The sequence below is a fragment of the Volvox carteri genome (genome assembly GCF_000143455.1).
Source record: "Volvox carteri f. nagariensis unplaced genomic scaffold VOLCAscaffold_12, whole genome shotgun sequence".
NCBI classification, from domain to species: Eukaryota; Viridiplantae; Chlorophyta; class Chlorophyceae; order Chlamydomonadales; family Volvocaceae; genus Volvox; species Volvox carteri.
This window is the reverse complement of record NW_003307555.1, coordinates 879,218-899,433: the sequence shown is the minus strand read 5'-3', so window position 1 is coordinate 899,433 and position 20,216 is coordinate 879,218. Positions and strand designations below refer to the sequence as shown.

General features: G+C 56.1%; 3 protein-coding genes across 3 annotated transcripts in view; 1 reads left to right on the top strand and 2 right to left on the bottom strand.

Moving 5' to 3' along the window:
* Nucleotides 1-1,748, bottom strand: part of VOLCADRAFT_58804 (uncharacterized protein) — a gene marked incomplete at both ends in the record, with an annotated part of 10,294 nt that extends 8,546 nt beyond the window's left edge. The window contains 2 exons of the mRNA XM_002948909.1: nucleotides 572-694; nucleotides 1,632-1,748. Of these exons, the coding sequence (XP_002948955.1) occupies nucleotides 572-694; nucleotides 1,632-1,748 (240 nt within the window). The remainder of the gene's footprint in view (nucleotides 1-571; nucleotides 695-1,631) is intronic.
* A 1,567-nt stretch (nucleotides 1,749-3,315) lies between these two features.
* VOLCADRAFT_74021 (uncharacterized protein) lies at nucleotides 3,316-10,005 on the top strand. The gene is made up of 15 exons (XM_002949008.1): nucleotides 3,316-3,473; nucleotides 3,833-4,103; nucleotides 4,499-4,646; nucleotides 5,000-5,126; nucleotides 5,367-5,479; nucleotides 5,711-5,861; nucleotides 6,110-6,279; nucleotides 6,467-6,614; nucleotides 6,859-7,052; nucleotides 7,256-7,342; nucleotides 7,561-7,673; nucleotides 7,992-8,142; nucleotides 8,358-8,505; nucleotides 8,772-8,872; nucleotides 8,978-10,005. Exons 1-15 carry the CDS (start codon nucleotides 3,377-3,379, stop codon nucleotides 9,155-9,157), a joined length of 2,199 nt encoding a protein of 732 aa, XP_002949054.1. The 5' UTR covers nucleotides 3,316-3,376; the 3' UTR covers nucleotides 9,158-10,005.
* Nucleotides 10,006-15,605: 5,600 nt separating this feature from the next.
* Nucleotides 15,606-15,779, bottom strand: VOLCADRAFT_48037 (uncharacterized protein; the record flags this gene model as incomplete). Its single annotated transcript, XM_002948908.1, has 1 exon — nucleotides 15,606-15,779. A coding segment is annotated over one exon (174 nt), but the record flags the coding sequence as incomplete, so codon positions are not given.
* Between the last annotated feature and the right edge of the window lie 4,437 nt (nucleotides 15,780-20,216).

The following is a 20,216-nucleotide window of genomic DNA, read 5'->3' as shown; positions in this document are numbered from 1 at the left end:
GAGGGCGCGGACTTGTGCGGTGTTACCCCCTCGACGGGGGCTATCTCCCCTGGACTAGCCCAGGGAGGGAGAGGCGGAGGAGGGTAGTAGTCTCAGGAGGCTGTTTGGCGTCTTGTGGTGTGAGCTCTTTGCGCTCTTTTTTGCGTGAGGATTTTTGAGCTTGGTGACCTCCCCAGCCCGGGAAGACTCGTCGGGCTCCCGGTCGCCCAAGTCCTGGTAGCGAGCTCTCTGAGATGCTCGGTTCGTTCGGTCGGCAGGAAGAGCCCCCCAGTTGCGACTTCGTTTATGTTAGGAGACCAACGGGCATAGATCCCGTCTAGTTGGAGCGCCAAACAAGCGCTGTTGCGTGCCGGCCGTCGTTTCCCGTGCGGCCTGACCCGGGGGCGGAGTGCATGAGACTAACCAGCCGTATGCACCCGCCCCCCGCGCTGTGCTTCGGCCCTGGGCCCCCGGCTTTTCAGCCCACAGTGTAATCAACGTCATACATACATACATGGGAACGGAAGAAACACCCTCCCACCCACCATGCCCTCCCGCTCCCTCCCCCCTGCCCTCCCCCCCCCCCTCTCACCGGGCAGCCGTACCCCTTAATGGCCCCCCCCGCCAGACCCAGAGCAGCGAACCCGGGCACTAGCGGGTGGGGGAACTCGGCTCGCTCCCAGTAGTCCGCAATCACTGGCGCCACATTCGCCTCCTGCTCGTCAAAGGGTGTGTGCATGCACATGTGTGTATATGTATGTATGTATGTATGTATATATGTATGTATGTATGTATATATGTATGTATGTATGTATGTATGTATGTATATATGTATGTATGTATGTATGTATATATGTATGTATGTATGTATATATATATGTATGCCTCCTGCTCGTCAAAGGGTGTGTGCATGCACATGTGTGTATATGTATGTATGTATGTATATATGTATGTATGTATGTATGTATATATGTATGTATGTATGTATGTATATATGTATGTATGTATATATATGTATGTATGTATATATGACGTTGATTACACTGTGGGCTGAAAAGCCGGGGGCCCAGGGCCGAAGCACAGCGCGAGGGTATATGTATGTATATATGTATGTATATATGTATATATATGTATGTATGTATGTATATATATATGTATGTATGTATGTATATATGTATGTATGTATATATATGTGTATGTATGTATGTATGTATGTGAGTGGGCAGTGCGGGGGCGGGGGAGCAGGTTTGTGTCCCGGGGGGAGTGCGACAGAGGATGACCTAGATGAGTTCCCAGGGAGGCGGAAGAGAGGGAACAGGGGCATGAAAGGACACCAATTTCAGTGAATTCCCGGCATCCCAGTGCAAGCGCTGAGAAAAAGGAAACGCGCTGTGAGAGTTTGGGAGTGCAGAAGTCAAAGGGAGTAAGGGAAGGAGGAGCTAAGTCTGGTGGTCACTGGCCCCCCTTGATAATCGAGAGGGGAAACGAAGCGAGCGGGATGATGATCTGGGTTTTGGAACCACGTTGTGTGGGTGCTCGCGGAGGCGCGGACCCTGCGTGCCGACGGAAGCGGTCGTGTTGCTCCTAGGAAGGAAGAGCTACACACCCAAGGTGTTTACTACAAGATACGGTACGAACGCAACGTGTCGTACCATGTACGACCTGACTTTGTCCCTCAGCTGGCGCTCCTCCGGGCTGAGAAGTCCCTCCAGGGCGAGAAGGTCGTGTACGGCAGGCGGGAAGGCAGCCATGGTGGTGGCCTGAATCATCAGCGAGAGGGGGCTCGAGGTTGGTTGAAAAATCAGCACATACATATCAACGGGGTCAATAATGTAACACGCCTGTTGCCGATGTGTGTGAGGCTGAGGTCGAAAATGCGCTCGATGTCATGTAGGTTTGGGCAAGGAAAGGGACGCGCGATGCAGCGCAGCACGGGGAGGACGGGGCGTCGACGTCGACGTACATCTCCATCTGCCGTACATTTCTCAACAGAGCGGTCTGCTGCCGCCCCTGTGTGAGCTGGTGGGCTGTCACATACACGAAAAGGGCAACCGCGCCTGGCTGTTGCACCCGCTCTCCACCTCCCCCCTGCCACCTAACGCGCACCATAGCGTAATGACAACTTTGCGGCGCTGGATGATGATGTGGTGGACCTTCATGTCGACCGGGTCTGGCGGTCTGGTGGAGCAGTCTGCCACACACGCCGCCAGGTGCAGGATCCCTTTTCATGACCCGACGGCCCGACGATGAAGCGCACAGCAGAAAACCCATTTACCACACAGCACAATCGAAATCCCCGGCAGCTGCCCGATTTGAATTTAAAGACGTACAAAAGCAGCAACCTCGTGCACAAACCCAGATGCGCCAAGGCCATTTTACCTTTGACACACCCAAATCCATTCCATCCTTACATTTGCAGCGCGAAATCTATTGTCGCCGTAAGAGATCGGAAAGAGATCAAATCTAACCCCTCATCTACAGCACATTTTTCCCGCTGGAAGTCAAGCCCCAGTTTGTGATCCTGTAGCCCCGTTTCTTTTCCCAAGATGGAGACCAGAGCCATCGCAATCCGGGAGCCAGCCTGGGCCGCTGAAGGGCCCTTCCCACCGCACCTGAGGAAAGGTGGAGTCATAGCCACCCCGAGAGTACGACGAAGACGTAAGCTGCTGCGTCAGCAGATCCCCGGCTGAAGAAAGAAAAGGTGGAGGAAAGGGTGGGTAAGGCAAGTGCGGGGGAGTTGGCTGGTCGGATAAGGGCTAGCGGTACATTGGAGGTACAAGTAATGCGTCAGCATTGACTGCGTTGATATGCCCAAACGACGACTGTAATTTGAACCATCAGCTTTAGAGTCACGGCAGTGCGTCAAGAGCGGACTGGCTGCGCGAGTATTGAAGCATGCCTATCACACGTCCTCACGTTCGAGGGGCGAGAGTTGCTGTGCAAGCACACCAAGGCGACCTTGGGCAGCGCTCACAGAATCGGACGCCATGATTGCAGTATTCCAAAGAGAATGCTGACGCAGTGGCAAATGGCGATTCCTACCCAAACTGAAGCGAACTTTCGGGTAAAAGGAACAAGGGCTAAGGAAAGCTTTTGGCAGGCCTGTGCACCGTCTTATTATGAATGGCAAAACCGTTCATGTACACAGTACACATATGAGTGGGGTGGAAGTCGCACAAGGGAGCTTAGCCGTTTCCGACAGCAACGGTTCTCTGCTGACTTGGCTCGGACCAAACCGACAGTCACGGAAGGCGGCCAACTTAAGCGTACTTGCACGTATACTCGGACACTAATTATTCCGGCCTTACAGTGTGTTCTTACGCTTTTCTTTGGTATAACCTTTGGGCTTTGGACAGCTGGTCGGTTAACCTTGTCACTCGAACACACTAGCGCTAGAATGGCATCCAAGCAGCCTGAGGCTCAGTACCGTGTGGATGGAGGCGTGGCCATTATCACGCTGAACTACCCACCGCTCAACGCGCTGCATCCTCTGCGTAAGTGCCCATTACACATTAACGTTTCAGCGAGCGCTTGCGAACGCTAAAGATGTCTATCCAAGCGACTGTGCAAATTATTGAGATTTATATACCTTAGAAGAATATTTGCGCAGAGGCCGCTGTAGAGTCGCTGGAACAATGTCGCTCATGCATGAAATGGTCATGGATGCAACCTAATAGCTATTTTACAACTGACGTCACGTTTGTACATACACCAATTGTCTGCTCGGGAAATTAGGCGCTGAGCAGCCAGTTTTTATCTTGCCATCCTTCCCCCGTTACCTCAAGTATCTCCGCTGGCGCACCTATTCACAGCACCCCTCCCCTCGCTTATTTCCATCGTTGCCAACCTGCAGTGCTGCGCTCCCTCTTTGACCAGCTTCGTCGCGCCCACGCGGACCCTGCTGTTCGCGCGATCGTTGTCACCGGTGCCAATGGAAACTTCTGTGCGGGCTTTGACATCAACCAATTTCAAAACCCTTCTGCTGGCGCCGGCGGTGGCATCGACAACAAGATCAACGATGCCATCTGTGAGGTTCTGGAGGGAGGCGCCAAGCCAACCGTCGCTGCCATCCAGGGGGTTGCCCTGGGCGGCGGCCTGGAGATGGCCATGGGCTGCAATGCCAGGTGCGCCGATTTACGTTTTCATGTGGAATGGGTTTTCATTTGAATAGCCTTTTCATGTGATTTGGGTCTTTATGTGATTTGGGTCTTCATGTGATTTGGGTCTTTATGTGATTTGGGTCTTCATGTGATGTGGGTTTTCACGGGTTTTCCTGGATATCACCAAAATAATGTAAGGGGAATGTCTGTAGAGTTCGCCTACCCGTGCCCGTGGGGAAATGTCGAGCTGCATGTTTCCGGCCCCACCGGCGGGACTCCGGAGACAAATGGAATATGGGTTCGTGCAAAATCTCCATTCCTCAATAATCTTCTCCTTATGAATATCTTCCCTGGGAAGCGGAAATCCCACCAGGGACCTTTCTCGTTGCCATGTGAACATATGAACCTGCCGGATGCAGGGTAGCTGTTCCGGGCACCAAGCTGGGTCTACCTGAGCTGCAGCTGGGCATCATTCCTGGTTTCGGAGGCACCCAGCGACTGCCCCGACTGGTGGGGCTGGCCAAGGCAGCCGAGATGATGCTCACCAGCACCCCTATTAAGGCGGAGGTGAGTTTTAAGATTTTTATGGCGTGTAGTATTGAGGGTATTGAGGTTGTGGAAGGTGCGGGGTGAGAGACAGATATGGACGAGCGAAGGAAGTTTTGGTAGTATGGCACGTGAAGAGCCGGCAAGGAGAGGTTTGGACCGCGCGGTGCTTGGATGATGAGTTAGTCGGGTGGTGGGCAGGCTGACAGAGGTGAAAAGACATCATTGTCATGCCAGCAGCGAAGCCGTGCTAGCACTCAGGTAGGCCTAGCTTCTCAGGTAGGCGAGCTCTTTCTTTTCTAATTCCAAGCCTGGCCCCTAATCACAAACACTCCCCAACCTGACCGTCCGTCCTGTTTCCGCTCTCCCCCTAGGCTGGTCTGAAACTGGGTCTGGTTGACGCTCTGGCCCCCGCTGACCAGCTGCTGGCCGCGGCCAAGTCCCTGGCTCTGGACATTGCGGAGGGCAAGAAGCCCAGGATGTACTCGCTCACCCGCACTGGTGGGTCAGCTGGGGTGGGCAAGTTGCGGCCCGTGGGGGAGGGCGGACACGTAGCACTTAACCTTTTCAGATCCGTCGCATGTCGGCTTTTGGTCAATCTATCCTTTCAGATGCCTTGCCATTGAGTCGCCTGCTGACTGGATGCCAGTCCGCACATCACACAGTCCGTTCGTCCTTGTCCGTGAGGCGACAATTCCAACTGTTTGCCTCCTTCGCATGTACCCCGTCAAATCTGCCCAGACAAGCTGCCGCCGCTGGGCGAGGCCTTGGCCGTCTTGGACATGGCCCGGGCGGAGGCCAGCAAGAGGGCCCGGGGTCTGCGACACCCCCAGCTATGTCTGAACGCAATCCAGGTGCGCGGTGAGCGGGGGCGGTAGTGAGGGGTTGTGGAGCTAGTGGACGCCGACGTCGTGTGGATGTGCTATGTGGACGCTCTCGTCATTGTCTACCTAGAACCGCAGCTGTGAGCCTCGTGAGCAAAAGTCGTGAGCCAATAGGCACCTGAATACCGAGTACACCGCGATAACCTGCCTGTCACTCCCTTCCCTGTACCTCTCCACCGCCCCTCATCAAATTGAGCACAGGCGGGTATTGAGAACGGCGGTGCAGCTGGTCTGGCTGCTGAGGGCGCTGCTTTCGCGGAGGCTGCTTCCCTGGACACGCATAAGGCCCTGGTTCACATTTTCTTTGCTCAGCGGTCGACCAAGAAGGTCAAGGGGGTTACCGATGTGCCTGGTGAGAACTGCGGTACAGTAGTACGGCAATGTATATCGCCGTAGTGGAGTGCAAGTCATTGGAAATAGGTTAAGAGGTCGGAACACTTCGGACCTTCTTGAGGTTGACAAGCAAGGACCAGCAAGGACTCGTCATTCGAGCATGGTCTATAAAGACAACGGGAGAACGGGGCTTTGAAGTTTGCCTTCCAACCAACTATCACCCATTTGCCGGTTCCCCTTCCTCGGCGATCACCTCGTCACCACCAGGATTGAAGCCCCGCCCCATTCGCTGCGTGGCGGTGCTGGGTGGCGGCCTGATGGGCAGCGGCATTGCCACCGCCCTGGTGCTGGCGGGTGTGGATGTCATCTTGAAGGAGGTGAACCAGAACTTCCTAGATGGCGGCATGGGCCGCATCAAGTCCAACTTGCAGAGCAGGGTGAGTTTGTGAGAGGCGCCGGGGGTTTCGGTGGGGGGAGGAGGTGGGTAGTGAGGGAAGGATGTAAGCAAGATGTTGCACAGCGCAGCGCTCTCCTGCTTGCGTTGGACTCTAATCTTGCGTCTCTTGGGGCGATGCTTTTATTGGATTTTGATGTCCTTCCTCTTGCCCGTGGTATTTGGTGCAGGTGAAAAAGGGCGCCATGAGCGCGGATGCCGCCACCGCTGCCCTGGCCCGTGTCAAAGGCGCCCTGGACTACAATGACTTTGGCGGGGCGGACATGGTGATTGAGGCGGTGATTGAGGACATTGGCCTCAAGCAGCGCATTTTTGCAGGTGAACCAACATGACCGCCTGTGATATCGCGGCCGCACTCCTCTTTTGTCTTCCGTCACTGGCTCCACCTTTTGAGGTGACCGTTCTCCTTTTCCCGTTCCTCTTTTTTAAGACTCATGCACGAGTCCCGGAGTTCCCTCTTCACCATGTCCACCTTGCTGTGACTCTTTGTACGCGCGATCCCCGCCTGACATTTCTAAATCCCTAATGCGCCTCTATGTAACTTGTGCCTTTTGACGCGCAGATCTAGAGAGGGTGTGCCGACCAGACGCCATTTTGTCCACCAACACGTCCACTATTGACATTGACCTTGTGGGGGCCAAGATGGAGGATGGCGGCGCGAAGTCGGCGAGCCGGCTGTTGGGCGCGCACTTCTTCTCACCGGCCCACGTAATGCCGCTGCTGGAGATTGTGCGCACCAGCCGCACGGGCGCGCAGGTAACTATATATTGGTGATCGCTGTTAACTTGGGGAAACGTTTTTTGGAACAGACCAGCAAGATATCCATACCTTTTCACGTTATCTTTCGTTCTCTGCAGTTATTGGCAGTTGCACCACCGCTTCGGACTTACAGCAGTTGTCGGTGCTTTGGACGTTTATTGCCTTGTAAATCAAGCTAATCCCCCTTCTCCCCCATTTAGGCTCTGTTGGACACTCTGGCGCTGTCCACCCGCATCAAGAAGACCCCCGTGGTGGTGGGCAACTGCACCGGGTTCGCTGTCAACCGGGTGAGAGAGTGTACCCCTCCTGCTGCCCTGCTGTCGCCTTGCTGTTGCTCATACTCACCGCCGCATTACGTCACGATATGATTGGCACATGGCAACGGCCCAACTTGCCAATACCGGCCCATAGGTAGACGGGCAGCCTCTTAAGCTAACTATAAACCGTTCAGCTCTGTCCTAGACCCTACTGTTACCACCGCGGATTTGCACGTTTGTTGTCCCAGGTTTTCTTCCCGTACACGATGTCTGCCGTCCTGCTGGCGGACCTGGGGATGAACCCGTACCGCATCGACGCGACGGTGGCTGGCAAGTTTGGAATGCCCATGGGACCCTTCCGGTGAGTTGAGTGAGGTCTTCGGCTTGTGGTTTAAAAGACCCACTGCTCTCATTACTTTGGTTACAGTTGCATATAGGGGGGGTCCCATCACGTTATCCGGGGCAGGTTGGTTGGTCATTACAACCGACCGTAGTGAAACTTGTGTGTGCCCGAAGCCCAACCGCCAAACAAGGCATGACATGACATGGGTTGAAAACGGAACCCACTCTTATCTTGGTGTGGCAAGGTGCCCTTGGTGGGTCGAGGATTAAAACAGCTAGTCAACGTAGCCAACAACTTTGTAACCCCAACTGTTTTACCAACTTCCAACTGTTTCAGGCTCAATGATTTGGTGGGCTCGGACATTGGCCTGCATGTGGGCGCCAACTTTGTGACGTCGTTTCCGGAACGTGTCTACGTGTCCCGGCTCATACCGCTGCTGAATGAGGCCAAGCGCCTGGGAGAGAAGACGGGCAAGGGTTTTTACAAGGTGCGTGTCTTGTCCACGGCATGTGTAGTGGCGAGCTAATTGTTGCAGCAATACCGCTGCCCTTCACTGGGGCGTGTGCGAGGGAAGTGTGGCAAAGGTGGGGATATCGGTAAGGGCATTGTTTGATCTAAGGAAATGAAATGTTGCATGCTACTGTCGTGGTTTGATTTCACCACCCCCTCTTTTAAAAAAGTGTCCTTCTCACCGTTGTGCAGTTCGACGCGAAGACCCGCAAGGCCTCCCCCGACCCGGAGTTGGCGCCCTTGCTGGACGAGTCACGTAAGGCTGCCGCCCTTGTCAAGGAGGGCGCAAAGCCGCCCGCATTGTCGGATGCGGATATCCTGGACTTCATCTTCTTCCCAGGTGAAAAGGGCAGTGGCTGGCGGTGGTTTCTTGTTGCAGAATGGTCGATAATCAGCGAATTTGTACTAATCTTTCTAGTGCATGTTTCCGGCCTCCCTGAAGTCTCCAGTCCACAAGGAGGTAAAGCTAGGTCGATTTTCGAGACAGTTGTTATCGTGGACCTGGCCATGTGATGCTGTCGTGACTTTCAACGCCTCTTTTGATTAGCTGGTTGCAATATGCCCTTGCACGTCCTACTTGTAATCCTACTCGTACGTGGTGCGCAGTGGTGAACGAGGGCTGCCGCGTCGTGGCGGAGGGCATCGTGGACAAGCCCGCAGATCTGGATGTGGCCTCGGTGATGGCCATGGGCTTCCCAGCAGTCAGGGTAAGATGCTTCTCGTGCCCAAATGTGCCCCCGGGGGCCAAGGCGCTGTAGCCCTCGTGTATTTTGCAACCCGATCTGCATTAAAAGTTGAATCCTAAATCGCAGGGCGGCCTTATTTTCTGGGCGGACCTTGTGGGTGCCAAGCGCATTGTGGCGCGGCTGCGGCAGTTCGCGGCGCTGGTGCCGCAACACGCGGGCTTCTTTGCACCCTGCGAGTACCTTGTCCAAGCGGCAGAGTCGGGTCGCAAGCTGTCGGCGGGCGTACCTGCGCCTTCGAGGCTGTAAGGAACATCTCGATCGAGAAGTACCGGAGAGGGATGCGGAGGTGATGGAAGTAGGGAGTCGGTCATTGGGCATCGAGTCTTCGGGAGGTAAAATATCGCAGGGCAGTTTAAATGCAGTGGGTTGGGGGCATGGCGCTGCATGGTGTGGTATGGCAGCGTTCTGGCGCATTCTTCAGCGAGCCCAAGGATGTGCGGTGGGCCTTGAGAGTCCTCAAGCGCTGGTCCGTGTTCCATTAGGCTGGCTAGTATATTGCGTTCCATGCAACCGCCACAACTGCCGTGCGAGGATATAATCCCGAGGGCGCCCAAGGAATTATTTTTGCGCTCCTCAACAATTGGAGGAATGCGGGCAGGCGTTGTGCCGCCAAAGGCGCTTGGCCAAATGAGGGATGGTAAATCTTCCCTGGTGTGCGGCGCGGTCAGTTGCTGTGTATGCCCACACAGCGAGTTACATTACAGCAGCCACCCCGGCAGCAGCAGCCGGCTTTGACCAATGTCGCATTGGCAGCGCACCTCACTACTGGAGTTTCCCGGTGTGACGCCGGCTCTAATACGCGCTTGTATTTTTTTGTCAGAGTGGGGAGTGTTGCGTCTTGGTATAGTTCTAACTCCAGGCATAGAGGTGGCGGGGTCATCCATCCGCTTGAGCGTCGTTTTGTTTGTAGGGCGGATGTGAGAGCTGGCCGTTCACCGTGCAACTGATGCTCTACCTTGTCATGTCGTATTTTTGTGACTTCGAAGGTGCTTTATATGGAGGGGTCAAAGAGGTCAACGCGGATGTTCCCATGGAACGAAACGAGGCGGGTTTAATGCCGCCTAAATAGTCTACCCTGTAATACAAAGTAGGAGACGCCATTGATTCGCATCAAGTTTCACATCACCGTGCCTTCAACAGACTTTGTCAAGGAACATTTTCCTTCCGGCCGCCAGGCTCCCCACCTACCAAGAACCGCCGCTCCCTACAGCGCAGTGACAAGGCATCTGAAAGGTTACATCTTTGCACGTCCCACTTGCGCGTTAGTCATTCAAGACGCGTACGTGCAGGAGCCATAGCCGGTAATGCTCACCGGTGCCTCTTATACACAGATACGGCCACTCGCACTGGTGCCTCGCACAACATTCTCATCCGTTCGAAGGGTAAAAGCCATACGAGAACATACGCAGCATACAGACACTTAAGAGGCGAGGTTACTGCAGACCTACCCTTTTTGGAGGGGTGACCGCCGTTGTGGCTACATGCATGGCTGTACTGCACAGCTCGCGTTGTTACAACATATGTCCTTAAAAAAATTCCTGAACATTTGGTTGGCCTCTGAGCGACTGGCTAATGTACGGACGAACTGAAGGACTGGCACAACACTTCTGAGAAAGCACGGACTGTGACATGCCAGCTATCACGCCCACATCGTCCACACGCCTACCCAGCCGGGGTGAGAGCCCACCATAAGGCCCCCTCAGCACCCTTCGTGTCTTCCGCCCTCGATCGTCTCAATCCAGCGTAGTATCTTATAATAATCTTGCCGCTGGTGGCCACACCTCTTACCCCGTTTCTTCCTCCTCCGCCGCTCTCCCAACCCAACCTCCCTGATCTCCTCTTCGACTCGCCTAATGCTGGTGCTGCTGCCCTTCTCCAAGCATTCACACACTTCTTCACCGGCCCCCTACACACTACCGCCAATTCATGCGACATGGTCGACACCAGCGAAACACGTGAAGGGTCTATTTTAGAAGAACCACCAGCAGCACCACCACTGCCGGCACCAATATCACCACCACCACCACCACCGGTAATGTCCTCGCCACCATCCGTCACCCTAACCCTAATTGAGATCCCACACATGCCCTCGCAGGGGCCATATGGTGTCTTGGCATTGCAGCCCAACCACCCGCCCACCCACACAGGCCGTCCTCCAAGGTCAAGGTCACAGTAAAGTCAGTAATACAGTGCAATGCATGTTTTGACCCCATGTCATAGCAACAACGAGCCAAATACAAAATGACGTGACAAGGTTCGTTCTTCTTCCCCGCAGGCCCAGTCCCACATTAAAAAGGATTATTTCTTTTTTATTAAAACGGTGCAGAGATTGCAGCCATGTCATGTCGCCTGTCGAATTTGATTCTCGATGCAATCATGGCACCGCACCAACGACAGCAAGGATGCTGCTTTTGCTTTTTGAGGACCAATCCAAGATTCTAACCCCCTTCCACCGCAATCCATCCCGATGCCTACAGCTATAAGCCACCACCATCACCACCACCACCATCACTACCACCACCACCACCATCACTACCGTGCAGTAGTGCACTGCCAGCTGGCCCGCTGGCTCTACCCTTCGTGAGTCTGGAGCCCACCGTAGCAACCACACACTACCAGCAGCACAAGTACCACCACTGCCCCCGGTGGGCCGCCGCCGCCGCCGCCGCCGCATCAGCCAGGGAGCGATCGACGCGGCGCGCGTCGGGAACGACACAGCACGACAAGAATACACGCGAACGAGACGACACAAGTAAGGTAGACTGATGGGTGCTGCTTTTGGCTCTCAGTGCAACCCAGGCCCCAAAGCCGCCGCGGCTACCAGCCCTCGAAGAAGCCACCGTCCTCCGCGTCAAGCCCGTCGAGAGTTCGTCCCGTACTTGTCCGTCCTCTATTTGTTGGGTTGTTGCAAGAGCCCCAGTTGATCCAGACTGAGCACCACGACGTTCTGGTTGGACAACAGCAACACTGCCGAGGTGGTGTGTGTGTGTGGGGGGGGGGAGAAGCATTGCACGCAAGCGGGGAAAGGGGGATGCGCGACAAAAAAAAGTCAGGGCGGGGGATTATATGCAAAGCCAAGAAGTAAAACAGCTGCCGACGTCCAAGATTGTGGGGCAGGGCAGGGCAGGGCAGGCAATTCTAGGATGGGAGGGGGCTTCGGGTGGGTTTCAACAAGTAAAACACACACGCTCTCTTTAGCAGTCGCCGCAACACTATGATGTGATGTGATGTGGTGAGACCTGTCCCTTCCAAAACGCAGTACACACTCACATATTCTTGGTACATACATACGTACATACATACATGCACTACATTACGAAATGGCAGCTGGGAAATCCCGCCTGGTGTCGCCCTTCCCTGGACCACCGGGGCCCCCAGTGCGTGATCGCTCATTCGTCGTACAGAAAAGCCGAAGGCCAAGCAAAGGCAGGTCGGGCATCTCCTTGCTTCTTTGCCTCCTCAGGCTTGTGATCCTCCCCACACAAAATGCAGTCAGTCAGTCAGTCAGTCAGTCAGTCAGTCAGCCAGCTAGTGGCACGATCCCCAACCGCGGTGGGCCTTACGTGGGCCCCCTGGGGTCGCCGCCGAAGTCTGTTGGAGCAGCTGCTGGGCCATGATGCTCTGGAGGTCCTGTTCAGGCAACGAACAACAACAACAACAGGAAGCAGCAGTAACGCATCAGCAGCACCAGCAACAGGCGGTAGCATAGGAAAAAGGACAGGGGTGGTGGTTGGCAGGTAGGATAGGTAGTACGGCACTTGAGGGGCGCGCTCGCAACAGTATGGCATGATGGTGACAACGGTTTCAATCATGATGGTCGTGATGATGCTGATGCTGATGACTGTGACGATCGGAATGGTGATGGTTGTTAAGTGAGATAATGATGGATACAATGGTGATGATGGGGGGAGCAGGGTAAGTGATGGTGATGCGGCTCACGTGGGCCAGGAAGGGAGATGGCGAGGCTGAGGAGGTTCAGACACGCAGAGGGAGGGGGTTCGCCGGTAAGGGGCACAGGTGGTGGCGGTGGTGGTGGTGGCGGTGGTGGGGTCGCATAGCGGGGGGTTTGGAACAGCCTGGGGCGATCGCATAGCATGTCGCATGGCGCAGCATCGGACGTGTGTACGCGACTTTTTTTACTTTGCGCCACTTCTCACTGCTCTTTAGAGACGCGAACAGTGGGGGAAAGAAACTCCCTCCCTCCCTCCGCCCCCCGCCTCTGCCCCCCTCAACACACACACGGGAAGGACGGTTTTTCATCTCCCCGCACCCGGCAGATGTAACATGGCCCCCCAAGGTGTACGAGCGGAGGTAGAGCTGGCGGGGAGTTGGGGGATAAGACGAACCACCGGCAGGTGAAGCAGATGCCAGTAGGCGGGGAAGGGGGAGGTCAGGTGCCGACGTACGGGATCGAATCGACGTGGAGGTTCCAACGTGGAGGTCCAGGGGGCCGCCATACCCAGCAACAGCCCCCCCCGCCTTCCGCAAAACTGGGCATCCCGAAAAAACGCATCCCGAGTTCACATCCCTAAGGAACGTATACACGAATGCACGACAGCAGCAGCAGCACTTGCACCGACAGCAGCAGCAGCAAAGGAACAACCAGGTCCTGCCCCGTCCCGCCCCGTCTGCGTGATGGGAATTCGCTAGCCAGCTAGCTCGCTCGCGCCGGACAGCCGTTCGCTCGAGCCAAATTGCATTGCTTGCTCACATTGCTGATCTGCTGCTGCTGCTGCTCGCTGTGTGCCTCCGCCGTAAGCGCCGCCGGCTCCTGCTTCACCAGCGACGCAAGCAGTGATGACTCCGGCCGTACGACGCCTGACGCAAGTGCTGTGTCCGGCCGCAACATGCCGGGAGGGATCCTCACCACGTTCCCTCCCAAGCCCGCCGCCGCGGCCGCGGCCGCGGCCGCCGCTGCTGCTGCTTGGGCTGCCTCCTGCGTCTGGCCCGCACCTGCGCCTGAGCCAGGGCCCCCGACAGCACCGCCGCCAGCGCCTGCCCCAGCCGCCACCGCAGCGGCTGCAGCCTGCTGGAACAGCAAGTGCTGTGCCAGGTTGCCCCCATTGAGCCCCGCAGCGAGGGGCCCAGCGGCATTCAGCCCAGCACCCAACGCACCGGCGTTTAGACCCATACCGCCGAGCCCCGCCACCCCCCCCAGTGCCGCCGCCAGGCCGCCGTTAATGCCGGCGGCAGTGCCGCCGCCGCCGGCAGCGGTGGCGGCGCCGCCACCTTTTGCCAGCGCCGTCGCAAGCTGCGCCAGTTGCAGCTGCTGCAATACGTTGCTGCCGACCGCAGCGGCGGTGGGGTCCATCAGCGTCGCGGCAGCAGCGCCAGCTCCGCCACCAGGGCGCCCGGCACCGTTGGCGGCCGCGGTCAGCAGCGACAAGGCATTGGCGTTCTGCGCCACCGCTGCAGCCGCCGCTGCGCCGAGGCCATTTAGATCCGCCGTCGCGTTGGCCAGCGCCGCCGCCAGGTCAAAGGCCGGGGCCCCCTGCACATGTAGCTGGGGCCCCAAGACGCCGCCAACGGCTACTCCAGCCCCCGCACCGGGATTAACGCCCCCGCCGGGTGCTAGCCCAGCAGCTGCCGCGCCGCCGCTAGCAAGCAGCAGTTGCTGAACCTGGCTGGCGTACTGCGCCGCGCCGAGTTGGCTGCTGGGGTCGTTGAGATCTCCCAGCTGCCGCAGCATGCCGTTGTCGGTCTGCTTTGAGAGCGGGTTGAGGTCGGCACGCAGACCGAATCACCGTGGGGCACGCAGCTGGTGATGCGGGTGGTGAGCTAGTCCTTAAACCAGACTACAGGTGTCAGCTAAGGGCATAATGTAGCTATATTGCTCTCTGTGTGTGTTTTCAACCCTCTCCTCTCCCCCCCTCAAAACACAACCGCCACCCCCACGGACCACGTTCCTTACCTGGCAAAAGACCCCCTACAACAACCCAACCAAGCCCTCCTGCGACTTGGCCGCCACGCTTAACAATCCCCCCGACGACATCCCTCACCGGCATCACCACACACACACACACACGTCACACGTCACACCGCCATCCGTAAACCCTTCATGTATAAATCCTTCACGCCCTTGCCCTCTCCCCTCTCATCCCTCGCCCACCATACCACTGTGCGGCGAGCTCCGAGAAAACCCTAAGGGGAAAAACCTCCGCAAGCCCGCACTCACCAGCGCCACGCGGCTCGGCATCGCCAGCGGCCCCAGGGAATGCCCTCCCTTGAGCAACCTGGCCGTGACCGCATCCGCTTCATCCCCCGCCATGGTGCGTTCGTCGGTTCGCTGCTTGCGGCGTCGCAGGTTGCGGTCCTCGCTGCGCGCCTTGCAACTCCTGATGAAAGGTCGATCAGGGCGATGGCGGTTGGCAGTTGGCATTTGTGGTTGTTGTTATATATATGAGACGTTAAGAAGCGTTAAGAAGTCAGGCTCGGGGTCGAAAAGTGCAACTCGAGGTAACCAAACGTTCGCGCGGGTGAGCCACTGCACAGTGCAGCGAGGCGCAGCGAAGCCGCGAGCTAGGGAAGGACATCAGGTGGGATTGGGAAGGTGAACGCATGAGCAGAAGATGCAGAGACAGGGTTTATAAGGGGTTACGGGCAAACGGCCTCGGAAGGGAGGCAGGCTCTCACTACTATTATTACTACTGAGGCTGGGTTTAACGCCTCGATTGCTACCCTTCGGCACTCCTTCCCTCTCCACTCGCCTCCTGCTTCCTGAAAAGTTGTCCAGAGACTGGAACTTGTTGCACTGCTGGCAGAAGCGGTACCTGCCGCCCCCCAGCATGACGCATTCCGCCTTGAAGTGCGGCTCGCACACCGAGTAGCGCCGCAGGTAGAGCTTGGCATCACTGAGATCCCGACCGCAACCTGTCGGAGGAAGGGGTGGGGGGGAGGGGAAGACGAACCACAAAAACGAGTGAAGCTGATGGGGAAGGGGATGGGGGGAGGGGAGCGGCAGACGGGTCGGGCGGGTAGTGTGGGCGAAGGTTCAGGAATAGAGCCAAGCGCGGGATTTAGATGCGCAGCTGGTGAGGTGGGCGATTGTGCTGCGGAACACCCCGTGTTGTTGATGTCTTCACGCGCATGAGATGGCTCGTCATGTTCGAACTCCTGCCCTTTGCCCTGCCCTCCTCCTGCAGCAGAAGCTGATACGTGCTGTAGGTACTGATACAAAGCTGCGCATGTATCCAACCCTTCGATGCTGCTACTGAAACTGCCACTGTGGCTGCTACTGCTCCTCCTTCATCCCACCACGCGGCCCTCCTCACGGCTGCGCAGTGCATCACTCGTCATAAGTAGTCCTCCGATAGAAAGTAGACACAGCCGCGGAACAGCAATAGGTACGGCAGCGTGGCTGTTTCCCCCCGGCTGCTACCCTTGCCTGCTCTGCGTCAGCCACTGCTGATGCTACAGCCTGATGCGGCGGCAGTCGATGCGGCTAATACAAAGAGGGCAGCAAGCTTCGCAGACGGGGGAATCTGGGAGCAATATGGGCCTCGAGGGAACTCGGTGACGGTTGTCTGCTGCTTAATATTGGAGCCCGGGAACACGGTCCCCAACCCCGGAAACAACACCTGATGCTGTCGGCACTCTGGAGTGCCTGCTCGTGCTGGTTTCGTCAGCAGGCAGCCAAAATTGAAGACACCTGTGCGAAGCTGGAACTCCCAAACCTGAGTCCTGTCGTCAAGGAATGCAGCCCTTGATGGCGATTTCTCCCCTAGGTGCCCGTGCAGTTCGTAAGGCCTTGCGCCAATTAACACCTACCGTCAACCTGCGGGAAAAGAAACAATGATGCATAGAAAGTCGGCGGGGTTGAAAATCAGGGCCTTGTGTCAGGGGGTGCAAGGGTCAGGTGCAAGGTGTGCCTAGTGTCGAAAGGCCTGAGCAAAATGACATGCCTACATTTCATATAAAAGCGTGCATGTACACTCTTTATCTCATATAAAGAGTGCATGTACACAAAAAAAATTTACGGGACTCTGGACCCAGGCTTCGGCTTGTTGGATACACGGTGAGGCCTAGGAAGCCCAATGGCCGCACGCTGAACTGCCGACGTTAAACACACAATTTCGACATAGCACACCTGGCATCGTGCTACGTCATTTGGTTTGCGCAGTTTCCTGGGTTTGCGCGGTAGCCCCTGTCCATCTTGCACGGCAGCGAAGCCCTCCGGGTCGTCCTGATCTGCTTGGGAATGAAGCGCTAAGACCTGACTATGCTGAGCATTATTTTGTCCGCTTTGTTCGGCAACGGGAAGGCTGGCCACTGCTGCGACCACTGCGCTTGCGAAAGCCTCGGCGTCCACGCGGGAAAGTTCTGCATGGTAACGTACCAGACCAGCGAGAACCTAAAAAACGATACTAGCAAAGGCATAATCGCAATGCCCGACAACTAAGTCCGAGCAGATAACGGAACAAACGCTCAACTTGTCACGCCGTGCCTCTGCGCGCTTGGCAGGGTTGTGGGACTTTTTCCTAAGAAGGCCAGGTGCGGTGAGGCCACTATCATGTCACCCACCTCCGTTCATCAAAGCTCGGGACAACGCTCGGACGAGAACCTCGTCACAACGCTCTTACGCTCGTCCCGTGTCGTCCGCAGAAAGCTGGCTGCTATGTCCCTAATGGCGGGCCCCTTATGAAGGGGACAGGTCCTCGGGTAGAAATGACGGGTCGAGGGGCCCCGCGTTTCCCTGGCAAACTTGTACTGCCTTTGGAGAGGGCCCAAGCCCAACCCGTTGGCCTGGCCAGAACGTTACTTTTCAAAAGCTGAAGTGAAGGTTACCCGAGTAAGCCACCTGCGTGCAAAATCCTGACTGTAAAGACCTTTCTGACCGAAGCCCTTTGGACGACACTAACAGCCCCTTCGGCAGAGAGCTTTCCCCTTTAAGGAAATGTTATGTAGGTGTATACTTTGAAGCGTACTTTCTGGGAGTAAAATTCAGCATCCAAGAGCATTGGAGCATTGCGCGTACACCTTTTCGAGACCACAACCATCGCGAACTTACACTCCCATCAGGCATCAACCCTTAATTAAGCATACGCAAATTACATTTAGCAAATCACAAACATTAGAATTCATATTCTATCCTTTTGAAATACAGCTTCGGCGGAAGACTCTCCAACAATGCACCATACGGCTTTGCGTGCGGGCAGCCTGTGCTGTCAAACTTCAGCGAAACAATGGCAAATGCCACCAGTCATATCGCGTCGTTCAAATACCTACCGCTGCGTGTCACGAGCTCCTCCTGTTAACGTCCTGCGCCGAAGTCCAACACGTATTGAACTTGTGCCGGTGGCGTCTCAGATCCGCGATCAGCAGAAGCGGAACATTGCCGCTCGGGCTGCCGCCGCTGGTGCTGCAGAGGCGGCGAAGGACAACCTCGTTCCCGTTACGGTGCGTGTAGATGCGAGCACCCGCACGCCTGTCGACGTTTCGCGATGTTTATAGGTGCTAGGAAATCGAGCGTGGGTGGTTTCCATAATTCGATGCTTTTCAATAAAGCTTCACACATCGGCTGACGTATGACACCTCTTTCGCCAGCCAAACTACGGCACCTCAAGACGGCAGCGTAACCGCACACATGTTTGCCGAGCCGCATACCATGCTCGCTTCTACACGGTAACCCTATAAACCCATATCACCGACATCACAGCAATGCCTGTCCTACAGTCCTGGCCAACCTAGCCATGGGCTTGGGAAATGGTGGCAGGACAGGGGGACCCTTAGAGGACGTAAAAAGTACCCACACACCGTCCCTTTTCAGCTCTGTTAAGATTTGTAAATTCGAATACCTGGAATACAACCAACACTCAGAGATCATCAACTAACAAACGGCAAACAGTAACGGACGGGTATATACGTTCAATTTGAGGTGTCAAGGGTAGGCCTCATAGGATAGGCTCATCTTACCCGCCGCCGCTGAATTCGACTTGACAGTTCCGCCCGGTTTGATTTCAGAGGGGCATCTAATGGTCAGAAGCGCTGTGAGGGAAAGGGAGGCCTGGGGAAAGCGGGCGACGGGGGGAGCAGGGGTTGGTAGATGCATTGACGGGTCCAGAGGCCCAGAGTTGTCTTTCCACTGCCGCAGATGGAGGGCGGCAAGCACCATGTCGTACGCCGCCACATGTATATTCATAAATATTCATGTAGCAATATTCTTACAGCGGATGGGCGTTTGTGACCGCTGGCTGATTACCGTTGGCGGGCGTGCAACCGCCAACGGTTGTAACTACCTCTTCACCTCCCAGACCCACTCTTTTCGCCTCCCACAACGTCCACTGTTGATCCTTTGATCTTCTTGCATCATGCGATTCCACCCCACCCCAGACCACCCTGCAGCTTGCCCCTGATTGTTGTTTCCTATTTTGGAACCGGCATATTTCGCACCCGCGTATGCACGCCCAAATTTAAAAAGTCCTGCTTTTTGTTTTTTTTATAAAGATATGATGATGCAGGTTGTTAATGGAGGGGCATGAACACATATCATTTCCCACCTCTCCCCAACCGTTATTATACTGGTCAGTTCTGCTTCTCTTTCCTAGGCAGCAGTTCACTCGTTCGTGGTTCGTCTTTCCCCTCCCAACCGCTCTCCAGGTCATCACGGGCTTCCTGGGTAGCGGTAAGACCACCCTCCTGAACCACATCCTCGCCTCCAAGGAACACGGCAAGAGAATCGCAATCATCGAAAACGAGGTACATCCGTCCTTCGCACATCCGTCTGTCTGTCAGTCTGTCTCTGCGTGTATGTTTGTAGGTGTGTATGTATATGTCGTTTTGCCCGCTGGCCTGGCCTGGCCTAGCCGGGGGTCTATCCGTCTCTCCTTGTGGTGTGTGTGTGTGTACCGATGTGGAGGACGTGCGCCGGGCTCCGGAGCGGGGAGGTGGTTAGTGTCGATGTGGTGTCTGATGTCTGTCAGCCTGTCAGTCTGTCAGTCACGTGCGCAAGCTGTGCCGAAGGAAGCCATCCATCCGTACTCGAACAGGAAGACGCGTGAAACGGTCGTGTCCGGTGCACAGCTTTGTGTCTTGCACGCGTCTTCGCGGGTCTTCGCCCGGAGGATGGTAGTGGTCCGTTTGTGAACAACACGCTGAACAACACGCTGAGCAACGCGCGCGAACGGCCCCCCGCCCCCTGCTCGTCCCCCTTGCATCTCAGGCTTCGTCTTTCCCTTGAGAGAGAGCTTTTTTCGTACTTTATCTGATGTCGTACTGTATCTGATGTCGTAGTGCGGCGATGGCGCATGTCCGCATATCCGTCTCCCCATTCACCCACCTTCACCTCTCCCCCCCCCACCCTAAGCTC

Bases quoted from the DNA above. Each gene is read 5' to 3' on its own strand.
- VOLCADRAFT_74021 (XM_002949008.1), top strand. From the start codon at position 3,377: ATGGCATCCAAGCAGCCTGAGGCTCAGTACCGTGTGGATGGAGGCGTG. The intron at 6,280-6,466 runs GTGAGTTTGTGA...TATTTGGTGCAG, and splicing joins AGTCCAACTTGCAGAGCAGG to GTGAAAAAGGGCGCCATGAG. The intron at 7,674-7,991 runs GTGAGTTGAGTG...CAACTGTTTCAG, and splicing joins ATGCCCATGGGACCCTTCCG to GCTCAATGATTTGGTGGGCT.